The sequence below is a fragment of the Somniosus microcephalus genome, chromosome 4 (assembly GCF_052327205.1).
Source record: "Somniosus microcephalus isolate GS21.2 chromosome 4, FLI_Smic_1.0, whole genome shotgun sequence".
NCBI lineage: Eukaryota > Metazoa > Chordata > Chondrichthyes > Squaliformes > Somniosidae > Somniosus > Somniosus microcephalus.
In genome coordinates this window covers 200,688,972-200,706,224 of record NC_140990.1, presented here as the reverse complement: position 1 = coordinate 200,706,224, position 17,253 = coordinate 200,688,972, and the positions used below count along the sequence as shown (strand labels likewise).

Here is a 17,253-nt window from a genome sequence, read left to right as displayed (position 1 = left end):
CTGTCATATTTTTGTCTACTGTTTTCATGCATTTTAAAAAGGGAATAAATTTGCCTCAGTTATTCCACCAACATGTCCTCAATTAACTCTGGAAACTGTTGATATTTTTCTGCACCAGTACAAAAATATAAGACATTTGAAAAATTTAAGATTATCCAGGGTTTAATGTGTAAACACATTACATGGTATACTGAGGCTACAGACCAATTTGGGGTTTATTCTCACTCTCTGCTCCTCCTCTGAAGGTACTGACTTATGCTGGGGTTCAGATGCACACGTTTCAGCCACTCTCTGGTACTTTGCTTAAAGGTTCATTCTTCATATTAGAACCCAGTTGTCAGGAGGCTGATTGAATGTGGGGAGGCATCACAGCCAAGCCTAATCTTGTCCAACACATAAGCATTTTTCAGCAGGAACGAATGGATAAGAAATCAGGAACAGGAACCCAACTGATTTTCTTCTCCCTAGTCAGTAACAGGCGGGTTGGTAACCAGAGGATAGAGATTTAAGATAATTGGCAAAATAACCAGAGGGGAGATGAGATTTTTTTTTATGCAGTGAATTATTTATGATCTAAAATTCACTGCCTGAAAGGGTGGTGGAAGCAGATTCAAAAGGAATTTTCAAATGGTAACTGGAAATATACTTGAAAAGGTAAAATTTACAGGGCTATGGGGAAAGAGCAGGGGAGTGAGAATAACTGGATAGCTCTTTCAAAGAGCTGGCACAGTCATGACGGGCTGAATGGCCTCCTTCTGTGCTGTAAGATTCTATGATTCTAGTCCAGGAACACCAAGGCTAATTGTAGAGCTCCTTACCATCATCCCCACCCGAGATCAGCTAATTCAGCACCGGCCAGGAACTGAACCCAGCAACTCCCTGGTCTGCACAGCAGCAGCCTACTATGCAGTGCATTTGTCTGTTGCGACAGCCTTGAAATAGGGCAAATAATAAGGCTCCAGTGTAGCTGAAGAGTTGTGGGCATTACCTGAAAACCATTCCCATCATAAAGTGGTGAAGGAAGCTGGAGAGACTGACGGCGAGACTGGGCAGAGTATTCCGAGTCCAAATCAAAGTCAATAGGATGCACCGAAAGCAGACGCTTGTTTCTGCGTAACTGAGGAATACAGGGTAGTAAAAGTGTCAAGTACTTCTCAATTCAAAATTACTCCTATATTTGTTATATTTTAAAAGAAAACACATTTTAAACAGGGCTAAGGGGGAAACAGAAATATAGAAACATAGAAGATAGGAGCAGGAGTAGACCATTCGGCCCCTTGAGCCTGCTCCGCCATTCAATGAGATCATGGCTGATCATCCAAATTCAGTACCCTGTTCCTGCCTTCTCTCCATATCCCTTGATCCCTTTAGCCTTAAGAAATATATCCAACTCCTTCTTGAATATATGCTTCTGCCTTCTTTGGTAGAGAATTCCACAGGTTCACCACTCTCTGGGTGAAGAAATTCTTCCTCATCTCTGTCCTAAATGGCTTACCCCTTATCCTTAGACTGTGACCCCTGGTTCTGGACTCCCTGACCATCGGGAACATCCTTCCTGCATCTAGTCTGTCTAGTCCTGTTAGAATTTTATAAGTTTCGATGAGATCCCCTCTCATTCTTCTAAACTCCAGCAAGTACAAGCCCAATCGACCCAATCTCTCCTCATACGTCATTCCTGCTATCCCAGGTATCAGCCTGGTGAATCTTCGCTGCACTCCTTCCATGGCAAGGACATCCTTCCTCAGATAAGGTGACCAAAACTGCACACAATACTCAAGATGTGGTCTCACCAAGGCCCTGTACAACTGCCGCAAGATATCCTTGTTCCTGCACTCAAACCTCTCGCTACGAAGGCCAACATACCATTTGCCTTCTTAACCGCCTGCTGCACCTGCATGCTTACTTTCAGCGACTGGTGCACAAGGACGCCCATGTCTCATTGCACTTCCCCTTCTCCCAATCTATTGCTATTCAGATAATAATCTGCCTTCCTGTTTTTGACACCAAAATGGATAACCTCGCATTTATCCATGTTATATTGCATCTGCCATGCTTCTGCCCAATCACCCAACCTGTCCAAATCATACTGGAGTTTCTCGGCATCCTCCTCACAGCACACATGCCCACCCAGCTTTGTGTCATCTGCAAACTTGGAGATATTACATCAGTTCCCTCGTCCAGATCATTAATATATATTATGAATAGCTGGGGTCCAAGGACCGATCCCTGCGGTACCCCACTAGTCACTGCCTGCCACTCGGAAAAAGAGCCGTTTATTCCAACTCTTTGCTTTCTGTCTGCCAACCAGTTCTCTATCCAAGTCAATACCTTGCCCCCAATCCCATGTGCCTTAATTTTACACGCTAATCTCTTATGTGGGACCTTATCGAAAGCCTTTTGAAAATCCAAATACACCACATCCACTGGTTCTCCCTTATCTACTTTACCAGTTACATCCTCAAAAAATTCCAGTAGATTAGTCAAGCATGATTTATCTTTTGTAAATCCATGTTGACTTTGTCCGATCCGGTCACTTTTTTCCAAGTGCTCTGCTATTACATCCTTTATAATGGACTCTAGCATTTTCCCCACTACCGATGTCAAGTTTACTGGTCTGTAATTCCCCGTTTTCTCTCTACCACCCTTTTTGAACAGTTGGGTAACATTAGCTACCCGCCAATCCATGGGTACTGTTCCAGAGTCTATCGAATTTTGGAAGATGACCAGCAATGCATCTACTATTTCTAGGGCCACTTCCTTAAGTACCCTAGGATGTAGATTATCAGGCCCTGGGGATTTATCGGCCCGCAATCCCATCAATTTCCCTAACACCATTTCCCTACATATACTGATTTCTATCAGTTCCTCCCTTTCATTAGACCCTATGTTCCCCGACATCTTTGGGAGGTTATTTGTGTCCTCCTTTGTGAAGACAGAACCAAAGTATGTATTTAATTGGTTTGCCATTTCTTTGTTCCCCATTATAAATTCCCCTGATTCTGACTGCAAGGGACCTATGCTTGACTTCACCAATCTTTTTCTCTTCACTTATCTATAAAAGCTTTTACAGTCAGTTTTTATGTTCCCTGCAAGCTTACTCTCATACTCTATTTTCCCCCTCTTAATTAATCCCTTTGTCCTCCTTTGTTGAATCCTAAACTGCTCCCAATCCTCAGGTTTACTGCTTTTTCTGGCCAATTTATATGTCTTCTCCTTGGATCTTATGCTATCCCTAATTTCCCTTGTTAGCCACGGTTGAGTCACCTTTTTTGTTTTATTTTTATGCCAAACTGGGATGAACAATTTCTGTAGTTCATCCATGCGATCTTTGAATGTTTGCCATTGTCCATCCACCGTCAACCCTTTGAGTGACATTCCCCAATCAATCCTACCCAACTCGCACCTCATACCATTGTAGTTTCCTTTATTTAAATTCAGGACCCTAGTCTCTAAGTCAACTATCTCACTCTCCATCTTAAGAGCAGGCAAGTGGGACTAATTGGATAACCTTTTCGGAGAGCTGGCACAGACACGATGGGCCGAATGACCTCAGTGCTGTTTGATTCTATGATTTAAAGCTAGTCATTACATCCTCTGATGGATCATAGCATTAAAACACTAACCGAGTTTACACTGGCAATTGGCCGTCCCTATTTCAGTGCAATCCCCTGTAAGATTATGCAGTTAAGGGGAGGAAGCTAAGTGGAAGTGTGGTCTGCCAAGATTGGTAAGCTGACAGCCAGGTAAGGACGGGTTCTCCACTCTGTTTAGGATGAACCAACAAAGGCACAGGCAATGGCCACATGAATGCTGTTTCCAGAGGAGGTTACTGCACAGTGATCAGGAGTGCAAAACCCTATTGAATTTCTCCTGAATCTTAGCCATCATGCAGCATTGCTGTGTTGCCCAGGCAACTCAAATTTAAAAAGTGCCTCTCAAGTTAACAAACATCCCAAGGTATTTGATAGGAAGTCGGAGAGCATCAAGCAGAATATGAGAGAGAACTTACAGGAGGTGACCAAAGTCGCTGTTGAAGAGAGGAGTTTCAAGGAGGTTTTTGTAAGTGGAAAGAGAGGTGGAAAAGCAAAGGGATTCAGGGAAGAATTCCAGAGTTCAGGCTGAAAATTTGAGCACTTTTGGGGGAACTGAGCAAGTTGGAGATGTAAGAGGCAAATTTCTGATTTTATACTTCTGGTACGGAGCCTCATCCACTGGGACTATAAATCTGGAATTCGGATACATGGTGCACACATTGTTCTGACTATTTAAATGAATGACTGGACTATCATATGCAGCGCAGGCTTGAATTGCCAATATTCACTCCAGTCGGGTGCGGCTCCGGTTAGGAAAAACTAAACATTTTATATACATTTTGCTGAGGGTAAAAAGTCTTCTTTCTCTGCAAGTTACTTCCTCATCGCCTCCTACAATTGAGTCTGAGAATGACGCTGGATGACTATCTTCCTGTGGGTGGCATCTGGCCTCCATTTGATGCTCTCTCACACAAGGCACCTGATAGTAGTAATTCAGAGATTGGAAATTTCAATTAGCATACAAGCCAGATACAGTGATTAGGAAAATGGAGTTAGAAAAGCAAACTAGATATAGAGATTGGAAAAAGTGAGCAAGCGATAAAAACCACATATAGAGATTAGGAAAATGGAGCTAGTAACAGATACAGAGATCAGGAAATAGAGTTATTATGCAAACCAGACAGAGATTGGGAAAATGGAGTTACTAATAAAAACTGGATATGGATATTGGGAATATGGACATAGTAAACAAACTAGATATAGTGATTGGGAAAATGGAGCAGGTAATACAAATTAGATACAGAGATTTGGAAAAGGAGTTATTAACCCAAACCAAATATAGATAGTGGAAAAATTAAGCTCGCAATACAAACCAGATACAGCGAGATTGGGACAGTAGAATCTGTAATAAGTATTTTCTAGCCCAGTAGGCTATAAAACTGCAAATTTTCCTTTCAATGTACAGTGGAGCACCAGGGAGGCTAAATTCGATAGCCCCTGAAAATGGGCGCAGGTAGCATGATGCGTGATTAGCCCGCACCCATTGAGTCTGATGCAGGCAGCACACAAAACTTATGCTGCCTGCTAAGTAAAATGTTTGCAGCGGTGCGGAAGTGCTAAACACGTTGTTCAGTTGCTCAGCACCTCAGCAGGGGGCCCAAGTTCGTGTGAGGTTTGCACCACTTAAAGCTAGCCTGCACCACTTAAAGCTGGCCTGCACCACTTAAAAGGGGAGGTGCATTCTGGCTGGAGCGGGTGCTGGATGTGGCTGGGGAAGAGAGTGTGAGCAGGAAGAACACTGAATAATGGCACAACAGGGCAGAGAGCATGCTCCGAAGTTCTGAGATGTTGCACTGGAGGCCTTGGTGCAGGAGGTAGACAGGATAAGAGAGGTCCTCTATCCACAGGGGGGCCAGGAGGCCCTCCACACAAACTCTCAGAAGGCAGTGGGAGCAGATAGCCTGGTGGTCAATGCCAGAAATCAAGCACCGAGGACCTGGATGCAGTGCCGAAAGAAGTACAATGACCTCACATGAGTGGGCAAGGTCAGTGAATTCATCTTCAAATGCCATATCCCACCAACTGCACCACTAGCCTCTACACTGGGGCTCAATGTACCACACCCCATCACTCATCTACCAACAATCTCTATCTATCAGGACTCATAGCTTCACCCAACCCTCACACACACAGCACTGCTTCAAGCCTCGCACCCATATCTCACAGCTTGCACACACTGCCAGCTATTCAACCATGACAGGCACATCACCCAAACACATTGCACCACACTCACTGACACACTTCCCTCTCTCTTGCAGGACAAGGTGGCTCATAACTAGAGGCAGCAGGGGATACATGCAGGGGGACAGGCACGCCTGCATGACCTAACATTCATGGAGGAGACAGTGCTGAAGATTATTGGAGCGGCCATTGCTGAGCCCATGGCCAGCGGCAGGGTTGAAATAATCGAAGATGACAGTATCATCATACCTAATCCTCCTTCTCACATCCCACTTCTCCCTCATCCCACAATCTCTTCTGATTTACAAGCTGCAGATGGTGTATGCATGCACCTTTTGCTTCCCCCCCCCCACTCCTCTCACCACAACCCTACCCTTGTGTCTTTCTCCTTTCAGATACCCAAGAACTGCAACCTGGCCAGACAGTGGTGGAGGAGCAAGAACCGGAAGAGGAAGAAGGCAGTGACTCGTAACTCGATTTCACACACGCAGCCACCAGCTCAGACACTGACACTCCGCGTAGAGGATAGTTTAGATGTGAGATCCTCCTCAGCTGGTTGCCATATGGCTGGTGGCAAGGGCTGTGCTCTCATGATGGCAAGGTTATGCAGCATGCAGCAGACCACCACGAATCTCAACACCCGCTCTGCCAAGTACTGCAGGGCTCCTCCGAGTGGTCCAGGCAACGGAGAGGTTGCTTCACCATGCTCAATGATGTTTCGTGTGGCAGCCTGGCTTTCGTTGTGTGAATGCTGCCCACGTGTGCGTGGGTTGCGTACCGGAGTATTGAGCCATGTTTTTAACGGATAGTCCAGTAGCCACCCTCTGGTTTGTCGTGGTGGCTTAAATGCAGATGGCACAGTGGACTGCCGCAGAATGAAGGCATCACATGACTGCTGCCAGGATACCGGGCATTGACCTGCATGATTTGGTGACTATGGACGCACACCAGCTGGAAATTGAGGGACGGGAATCATAGAGTCATTGCGTCATAACGGCACAGAAGGAGGCTATTCGGCCCATCGAGTCCGTGCCGGCTCTCTGTAGAGCAATCCAGTCAGTCCCATTCCCCCGCTATATCCCCGAGGCCCTGCAGGTTTATTTCCCTATCCAGTCTCCCCTTGAAAATATTGAGTGTGTCCGCTTCCACCACTTCCATCGGCAGCGAGTTCCAGGTCCTCACCACTCGCTACGTAAAAAGTTTTTTTCTTACATCCCCTCTGTATCTCTTGCCCAAAACCTTAAATCTGCGTCCCAAGTCCTTGTACCATCAATTAGTGGGAACAGCCTTTCCCTGTCTAGCCTATCCCAACCCATCATAATCTTGTACACCTCTATCAAATCACCCCTCAACCTCCTTTGCTCCAATGAAAACAAATCCAGCTTCTCCAACCTGTCCTTGTAGCTAAGATCCCCAATCCCCGGAACCATTCTGGTAAATTCATTCTGCATCCTCTCAAGGGCCTTCACATCCTTCCTAAAGTGTGGTGACCAGAACTGGATGCAATACTCCAGTTGTGGTCTAACCAGCGCTTTATAAAGGTTCAGCATAACTTCTCTACTTTTGTACTTAATACCTCTATTTATGAAGCCCAAGATCCCATATGCTTTGTTAACCACTCTCTCAATATGTCCTGCCACTTTGAGGGACCTATGCACATTAACTCCCAGGTCCCTCTGTCCCTGCACACTCTTTAAAACAGTGTCATTAAGTGTATATTGTCTCTCCCTGTTCCATCTGCCAAAATGCATCACCTCACACTTCTCTGTATTAAATTCCATCTGACACTTGACTGCCCATTCTGCCAGCCTTTCTATGTCCTGTTGCAGTCGATTGGTATTATTCTCACTGTTTGCCACACCCCCAAGTTTGGAATCATCAGCAAATTTAGAAATTCTACTCTGTATTCCAATATCCAGGTCATTTATATATATCAAAAAAAGCAGTGACCCAGCACTGACCCTTGAGGAACACCACTGTCTACCATCCTCCAGTCTGAAAAACAGCCATTTACCACAACTTGCTGTTTTCTGTCCTTAAGCCAATTCCTTATCCAAGCTGCCACTAACCCACCTATTCCATGAGCCTCAATTTTGTTAACCAGCCTTCTATGTGGTACTTTGTCAAACGCCTTTCGAAAATCCATGTAGACAACAACCATTGCATTCCCTTCATCCATCCTCCCTGTTACTTCATCAAAAAATTCAATTAGATTAGTCAAACACGATCTGCCTTTTACCAATCAGTGTTGGCTCTCCTTAATCCCTTTTGGTTGCGGTATATCTCAGAGCAGTCAATGGCACCCTGCACCATGGGGAAGCCTGCAATCCCAGCAAAGCCGCGTGCTCGCTCTGCCTGCAGCGCTCTGGTCAGAGAGAAGGAAATGTATTCAGCTCTCTTGGGACACAGAGCCTCAGTTACCTCCCTTATGCAACAGACAATGGCAAACTGGGAGATGTTGCAAATATCTCCTGCTCCAGCCTGGAATGAGCTCGATGCATAAAAGTTCATAGCCACCATGACCTTCACAGCCACTAGCAAAGTGGTCCTCACCCTGCTCTAAGGCTGCAGCAGGTGGCAGATTTCAGTGAGGGCGTCCTTGGTGAAGCGCAGATGTCTGACACACTGTTCCTCGCTGAAGTTCAGGTAGGAGTATTGCTCCCTGAACACCCTGGGCGAGTATGGCTGCTTGCTGAGAGCCGTTCTCCCCGTCCTCTCTCTGCCTCATTATCTCTGATGTCCCCCAAGGATCTATCCTTGGCCCCCTCCTATTTCTCATCTATATTTTGCCCCTTGGTGACATCATCCAAAAACACAGCGTCAGTTTCCACACGTACGGTGACGACACCCAGCTCTACCTCACCACGTCTCTCAACCCCTCCATAGTCTCTAAATTGTCAGACTGCTTGCCCGACATCCAGTTCTGGATGAGCAGAAATTTTCTCCAATTAAATATTGGGAAGACCGAAGCCATTGTTTTCAGTCCCCGCCACAAACTCCGTTCCCTAGCCACTGACTCCATCCCTCTCCCTAACATCTGTCTGAGGCTGAACCACACTGTTCACAAACTTGGTGTCATATTTGACCCTGAAATGAGCTTCCGACCACATAACCACGGCGTAACTAAGACCCCCTATTTCCACCTCCGTAACATCGCCTATCTCCGCCCTTGCCTCGGCTATGATAAATTGGGGAGCTTCGTTAAAAGGCATGACAGTGGATAGGCAATGGATAACATTTAAGGAACAAATGCATGAATTGCAACAGTTATACATTCCTTTCTGGTGCAAAAACACAAAAGGAAAAGTGGCCCAACCATGGCTAACAAAAGAAATTAAGGATAGTTTTAGATCCAAAGAGGAGTCATATAAAGTTGCCAGAAAAAGTAGCAAGCCTGAGGATTGGGAGAAGTTTAGAGTTCAGCAAAAAGGAACCAAGAGATTGATTAAGAGGGGAAAAATAGAGTATGAGAGTAAACTTGCTAGGAACATAAAAGCGGATTGTAAAAGCTTCTGCAAGTATGTAAAAAGAAAAAGATTAGTGAATACAAATGTAGGTCCCTTACAGTCAGAAATGGGAGAATTTATAATTGGGAACAAGGAAATGACAGAGCAATTAAACAAATACTTTGGTTCTGTCTTCATGGAAGAGGACACAAGTAACTTTCCAGAAATGCTATGGAACCAAGGGTCTAGTGAGAAGGAGGAATTAAAGGAAATTAGTATTAGTAAACAAATAGTGCTGGAGAAATTAATGAGACTGAAAGCCGATAAATCCCCAGGGCCTGATAATCTGCATCCCAGAGTAATAAAAGAGGTAGCCATGGGAATAGTAGATGCATTGGTTGTCATCTTCCAAAATTCTATAGGTTATGGAACAGTTCCTGCTGATTGGAGGGTGGCAAATGTAACCCCACTATTTAAAAAAGGAGAGAGAAAACAGGGAACTATAGACCGGTTAGCCTAACATCAATAGTAGGGAAAATGCTAGAGTCTATTATAAAGGATGTGATAACAGGACACTTAGAAAATATCAACAGGATTAGACAAAGTCAAGATGGATTTATGAAAGGGAAATCATGTTTGACAAACCTACTGGAGTTTTTTGAGGATGTAACTGGTAGAATAGATAAGAGAGAACCAGTGGATGTGGTGTATTTGGATTTTCAGAGGGCCTTTGATAAAGTCCCACATAAGAGGTTAGTGTGCAAAATTAAAGCACATGGGATTGGGGGTAATATACTGGCATGGATTAAAAATTGGTTAACAGACAGGAAACAGAGTAGGAATAAATGGGTCTTTTTCAGGGTGGCAGGCGGTGACTAGTGGGGTACCGCAGGGATCAGTGCTTGGGCCCCAGCTTTTCACAATATATATCAATGATTTGGATGAGGGAACCAAATGTACTATTTCCAAGTTTGCTGATGACACGAAACTAGGTGGGATAGTGAGTTGTGAGGAGGATGCAAAGAGGCTTCAAGACGATTTAGACATGTTGAGTGAGTGGGCAAATACATGGCAGATGCAGTATAACGTGGATAAATGTGAAGTTATCCACTTCGGTAGGAAAAACAGAAAGGCAGAGTATTATTTAAATGGTGATAGATTTGGGAAATGTTGATGTACAAAGGGACCTGGGTGTCCTTGTACACCAGTCACTGAAAGCAAACATGCAGGTGCAGCGAGCAGTTAGGAAGGCAAATGGTATGTTGGCCTTCATTGCAAGAGGATTTGAGTACAGGAGCAAGGATGTCTTACTACAGTTATACAGGGCCTTGGTGAGACCACACTGGAATACTGTGTGCAGTTTTGATCTCCTTACCTAAGAAAGGATATACTTGCCATAGAGGGTGACGTAATAAAGACTCACTACGCACTTGGTTGTACATAAAGCAAGGCTTTAATCGACTTGTAACAAAACATGGAGGTCTAGTTAGTAGTCACTAACTTCCTGTTTCCAGACTGTCTCTGGCCAAGGTGGGCCCATGCCCGAGTATTTATACTCCTCGGGCGGCGCCCTCAGCTGGCCGCTCAGTAGTACTTCCTGAGTTACTTCTTGTAGAAGTTGCGATTTATGACAGAGGGAGTGCAGCGAAGGTTCATCAGACTGATTCCTGGGATGGCAGGGCTGTCGTATGAAGAGAGCTTGGGTCGACTAGGCCTGTATTCACTAGGGTTTAAAAGAATGAGAGGGGATCTCATTGAAACGTATACAATTCTGATAGGACTAGACAGACTGGATGCAGGGAGGATGTTTCCCCTGGCTGGGGGTTCTAGAACGAGGGGTCACATTCTCAGGATATGGGGTAGGACATTTAGGACTGAGATGAGGAGAAATTTCTTCACTCAGAGGGTGGTGAACCTGTGGAATTCTCTACTACAGAAGGCTGTGGAGGACAAGTCATTGAATATATTTAAGAAGGAGATAGATAGATTTCTAGACACAAAAGGCATCAAGAGGTATGGGGAGAGAGCGGGAATATGGTATTGAGATAAGAGAATCAGCCATGATCATATTGAATGGCGGAGCAGGCTCGAAGGGCCGAATCGCCTGCTCTTGCTCCTATTTTTCTATGTTTCAGCTCATCTGCTGCTGAAACCCTCATCCATGCCTTTGTTACCTCTAGACTTGACTGTTCTGACGCACTCCTAGCTGGCCTCCCACGTTCTACCCTATGTAAACTTGAGGTCATCCAAAACTTGCCTGCCCATGTCCTAACTCGCACCAAGTCCCGTTCACCCATCACCCCTGTGCACGCTGACCTACATTGGCTCCCGGTTAAGCAACGCCTCGATTTCAAAATTCTCATCCTTGTTTTCAAATCCATTAATGGCCTCGCCCCTCCCTGTCTCTGTAGTCTCCACCAACCCCACAGCCCCCCGAGATATCTGCACTTCTCTAATTCTGCCCTCTTGAGCATCCCTGATTATAATTGCTCAACCTTTGGTGGCCGTGCCTTCTGTTGCCTAGGCCCTAAGCTCTGGAAATCCCTGCCTAAACCTCTCCGCCTCACTACCTCTCTTTCCTCCTTAAAACCTACCTCTTTGACCAAGCCTTTGGTCATCTGCCCTAATTTCTCCTTATGTGGCTCAGTATCAAATGTTTTTGTCTTATAATACTCTTGTGCAGCGCCTTGGGACATTTTACTACATTAAAGGCACTATATAAATACAAGTTGTTGTTGTTGTTGCCAGCTTGTCGTGCTCTGTGTTGCCTCTGCTCATTCTCCCTGTCATGCTGTAGGCCAAGTGGAATGCCTACTACTGGACCCATGTCTGAGAGCAAGTGGTCTGTGCAGAATCCTTGAAGTCAGGACAAAGTCCTTCAGCACCTGCCACACCATTCCCTGTAGACTTTAGCAACTTGAAATAACCGTACAAACCACCAAACACTTCTACAAACAAGCTTGCAATTTGGTGATGATCCCTTTAAATAGCGCTGGTGGGGGGTCCTTCCTGTGTTCAGCTGTGCGTGTTTTTGAGAGGGCGTTAGCTGGAGTGCTGAGCTCCAAAATGGCAGCGCTAGCGTCAAATCAGTGTTACACGCTAATTGACATCACGATCAGTCTACTCTGCATACTTCAGGTGCACGCTCCCTGTGCCCATGCAAACGACCTGCCCAAGATGGCGTTCAGCGCGGCCTGCACCAGATGTGTGCGTGTGCGCTGCAGACACCATTTTGCACTCGAATCTGCACCTGTAGCACCCAAACAAGGAGCGCTACAGAGCCGAATTCTGTTGCCAGGGTGTTTAGTTAAAACCAATGCTAATTAAACTTTCAAAATGCAGCCCATAGTTTAATTTTCTTGCCAAAACCCTCCACGGGATCTGTCTTTTGTATAGATGTCTTTTGAGATCTACATTTAGCTTCAATTAAGATTCCATCTCCATTAATGCAACTGGGTTCAACAGTATAGTGTATATTTATAGATCTAGTTGTACTTGGTGGATGTTAGCATACATCTCGAGTAATAAATGCAATTACCAAATTACCGCCAGGATTAAAGAAGTTCTTTGAAAACGCAGTACCGTGTTTGAAGTAAAATCTTACTGCACAAATGATTGACATTTTCAAAAAGCAAAAAGGAAAAGGGACATTACTACACTATAGCGCTGAGCCTCTGAGCTATCTAAAGTATCTTCATCCTCTTCAATGAGCCCTTCAGTCGTCTGAGGATTGTATTCACCTGCAGGAAGGAAAAACAGAAGAGAAAAACACATCATTAATGCTGCAAATGGTACCTGACTGCGAAATCTCAACACCCTACAAAGCTGTGTGTTCTAGGGTCACGTAATGTTGTGCACTTTAGGAGAAGGATATAGAACGTCAATTCCACTTACGGTTTAATTCCGCGCTGCCCTCGCCCCAACACGCACACCAAATCAGAAAGCACACGCTTGGGCCAAGAAACAGGAAGCAAGTGTGACTGCTCGACACAAACTGGTATTAACCAACTCCATGCTTAATTAGTGAGTGTGAGGAATTAAAACAATTCCTGCTCTTGTTGTTGACAGTGGGGTGCCTTTTTAATTTAGGAGATATTTGGTCAATTGAGTCTCTCCCACTTAAACAAATGAAGCAGCCACATGTTGGCTAACAGACTGTGGGAGCTGACAGGATATCAGGAGCTGCAGCAGCTGGTCTTATTTAACTCACAGAAAGAGTTAGTTTGCTGAATAAAAAGTATCCATCAAGTTTTCTTTTTTCTGTCCTGCTGGAGAAAGTCCATGATAGAACACATGGACTCTGCGTGCAATGGGCTCGGATTTTACTTGCTCTGGACTATTTTCTTACAGTTATGAAATATTTGGAAAAGGAGGGTAATATTTACTTTTTGAATCTATCAAGGTGATGGTTATTGGTGCTAATGAATTCAGCACTTCTCCCATCCATCATCAGCATCCAGCACTTCGATGTCAGGTACTGCCAGGTTTAGATGCAGAATGCACCTTGTTACTCAATTGTAACTGCTCTTTTAGTTTCGGCCATAAAACAGAGCACTCCGCCCATGACCACTCCTTACTAGACCAGTGTGATGTTTAATTTCTCACACCAGCCATTCTTGTGTCCTGTGGGCAGTTTTTGCCATACTCCCAAATCCACAAGAACTAGGTCAAGACTGCCCACAATTTACTTCACTTAGAATCTTTACAACGAAGATAAGATCCAGCGGTGATTGATAACTGTGTGCTAGCATACCATATCACTCAATCCCCTTCAAAGGAAGAGACATTTTTGGGAAAGCAGTCTCCCCCAATTTTCTCCCGAAGTTATTGACTCATGGCAGAGTACAGTTTCACAGGTGGCAGCCACTCCCGGGTACATCACTCAAATGGTCATCAATGTGTGAGCCTTGACCAGGAATGCTGGTGGGCTATTCCACCATGGGAGTCTTCGCTGCTGGTGGGCTATTCCACCGCATGAGTCTTCGCTGCTGACCCCGATCCTGTCCTCACGCACATCTTCCAGTAAGCATTACAGTATGACAATCAGGAGTGGGAAGCTTGACAAGTTTGTTTTAATCTCTTAATCATTCAGGCAGCACCTTACCGCTGCCCTGTTTGTGTCCAGCTAAATTAGCGTGGACTCGGCATTGGACCTTCCCTGGTCTGTATGGCTAATTACCAAATGGGCCATTAAATCAGTCTCGTGGTGTTTCTGTGATGAAAATGAATATGGCTCTTTGGCTCTTCCACCTTCCAAGCAGAGAGGTTGATCAGACACATTTCCTTGATGGTTACGCCCCCTCAGACTGTGTGGACACAAGAGATGAGGAGGAACCTCGTACAAAAATATCAGCTCACTTCATTTCTACTTCAGAAAAGTCTCATATATCTCCAGCACAAAGTGATACTGTATCTAGCTGCCACAGACATTTAAGATTCTCCACAAGTGTGTATTTAACCCAATGTTATTCACTAACTCTGCCGCGGGCCAGGATCCCAATCAGTGCCTCGCTCGAAAGCCACACTCAGGAGCCGGGTGACAAGTGGGACTACTCCAGCAATTACCCACTCTGTACTGTGTATTTTTCATTTCAAATGGCAGATGGATCAGCAAGTCGGCTGAGGGCCACAGGTGGCAAATAGTCAGGGGCTGTATTATTAGTATCACTGAATAAACCTGGGAACTAGAAAGTGGTGTCAATAGAGTTACTGTAAAATGGAAAACAAATAAAGTATTCTGTTGTTTACTCACCATGCAAATAACTGTCTGATGCATTGTCAAATCCACCTTGTTCATAGTGTGAGTCTACAAGAGGTAATAAATGTATTAAGAATAAAGTATAAACTGGATTTATGTTATTCCTCAATATAACAGAGACTTGAATGCATCACATAATAGCAGTAACAAAATAGCCTGGAAGAAGGCATGCAAATCACTGAAGATACCCATGGGAAAGAAAAAACAGGGCATAGAATCTGCCATGAGAAGGGAATTAGACCAGTTTCTCCATTAGGGGCACATCATAACCTTGCAATAGCTGGCTGACAAATTCCACCTTAGATCGTCCAACCTATTCTGTTCCCATCATAACCCAGTGACACTTCGGAAACTCCACCCTGGAACTTTGCCTCTAGAATCTCGGAAGCTTCAGCAGATCTTCCTCTACCCTTTGTTACATGCTCACCATGCCAGTGCCCAGTAGCATCGAAAGCCTGAAAGAGATCTAGGAACAAGATCTCAGCCGCTGGATAATGCAGAAGGAATGAGGAGGGGTATGGAAGTAAACAATCCAACCTCCACGTGCTACAAAATGTAGAAGGCCAACTCAAAGTCAGCACACTCCTTCCTTTCTGTTGATTGTGCCCTGACATCCATCCAATTTAAACAGCAACTTGAGAAGCTACGAAGACCATGACCGATCTCTCAATCACCCGGATCAAGCGCCATGCTTTCATGGCATTTTGCTCGAGACTCTCTCCCAATTCACTTACAACTGCATTTTCAAAATCCCAACTGTCCAGCATTTGATTCTCCATTCACCACAACATTTCTGCAGCTACCAAACTGCTGAACAACATCCTCACCTCCACCTTTGATGCTCTAGTCTCCATTAAAAGCATTACTCCCTCTCACCCTGGTCGCTCCCCCAGTACGGCCCTCATCTCCGCTCCCTTAAGTCCAAGGGACGTAGACTTGAACGTATATGGCAGATAACTGGTTTAGCCATTCATCGCCAGATCTAGCTGGACCACAGAAAACTCTGTCGGGTCCTGCTCGTCTGCCGAAACTGCCCACTATTCCAGCATCATTCTGGAATGCAAAGGTAACAACTCCCCCCACCTGCTGCCCCCCGCCGCGGCTTCATTTCTCTACAGCAAAATGTCTTCTTAAACCCCTCTCCCCTGTCTCCTCCACCCTCACCTCCAACAACAAGTGTGAGGAGCTCATAGACTTCTTTGTCACTAAGATTGAGACCATCCATTCAGCTGCCTCTGCCACTTCCCTCCCTTCCCCTAGCCCACTGGGCTAAACTTCCTCTAAGGTTCCTCCCTGCCCTAGCTATGAATTTGCATCTTTTTCTAGTTTCTCTCCTATCTCCCCTTATCCCCTCTCCGAGCTCATCTAGTCCATGAGAGCCACCTCCTGCTCCCTTGACCCTATTCCCACTAAACTGCTGACCAATCAACTTCCATTCCTGGCCCTTATGTTAGCTGATTTGGTAACGGTTCTCTCTCTTCAGTTACAGTGCCCCTCCACTTCAAATCTGCCATCATCACCTCTCTCCTTCAAAAACCATCTCTTGACCCCTCTGTCCTTGTAATCAATCGCCCATCTCCAACCTCCCTTTCCTCTCCAAAGTCCTTGAACGCGTTGTCGCCTCCCAAATCCATGTCCATCTTTCCTGGAACTCCATGTTTGAATTCCACCAATCAGGTTTCCGTCCCGCCACAGTACCGAAACAGCTCTTATCAAATTCACAAATGACATCTTATGTGACTGTGACCGTGGTAATCTATCCCTCCTCCTCCTTATCCTGTCTGCAGCCTTTGACATGGTTGAGCACACCATCCTCCTCCAACGTCTCTCCTCCATTGTCCAGGGACTGCACTCGCCTGGTTCCATTCTAATGTATCCAGTCATAGCCAGAGAATCACCTGCAATGGCTTCTCTTCCTGCTCCTGAAACATTACCTCTGGTGTCCCCCCAAGAGTCTCTCCTTGGCCCCCTCCTATTTCTCATCTACATGCTGCCCCTCGGCGACATCATCCAAAAGCACAATGTTAGGTTCCACATGTACGCTGACGACACCCAGCTCTACTTCACCACCACCTCTCTCGACCCCTCCACTGTCTCTAAATTGTCAGACTGCTTGTCCGACATCTAATACTAGATGTGCAGAAACTTCCTCCACCAAAATATTGGGAAGGCCAAAGAAATTGTCTTTGGTTCTCGTCACAAACTCCGTTCCCTAGCCACCGACTTCATCTCTCTCCCTGGCCACTGTCTGAGGCTGAACCAGACTGTTCGCAAC

At 45.3% G+C, this 17,253-nt stretch overlaps 1 protein-coding gene across 4 annotated transcripts in view; it reads right to left on the bottom strand.

The window, feature by feature from the left end:
• LOC147120130 (melanophilin-like) overlaps nucleotides 1-17,253 on the bottom strand; it is a 278,087-nt gene that overhangs the window by 149,421 nt on the left and 111,413 nt on the right. For all 4 annotated transcript variants that reach the window (XM_085985695.1, XM_085985693.1, XM_085985694.1 and 1 more), the window contains 3 exons: nucleotides 14,973-15,026; nucleotides 12,875-12,960; nucleotides 989-1,117 (listed from right to left, as the gene is read on the bottom strand). In XM_085985695.1, coding sequence (XP_085841821.1) covers nucleotides 989-1,117; nucleotides 12,875-12,960; nucleotides 14,973-15,026 — 269 coding nt within the window. The remainder of the gene's footprint in view (nucleotides 1-988; nucleotides 1,118-12,874; nucleotides 12,961-14,972; nucleotides 15,027-17,253) is intronic.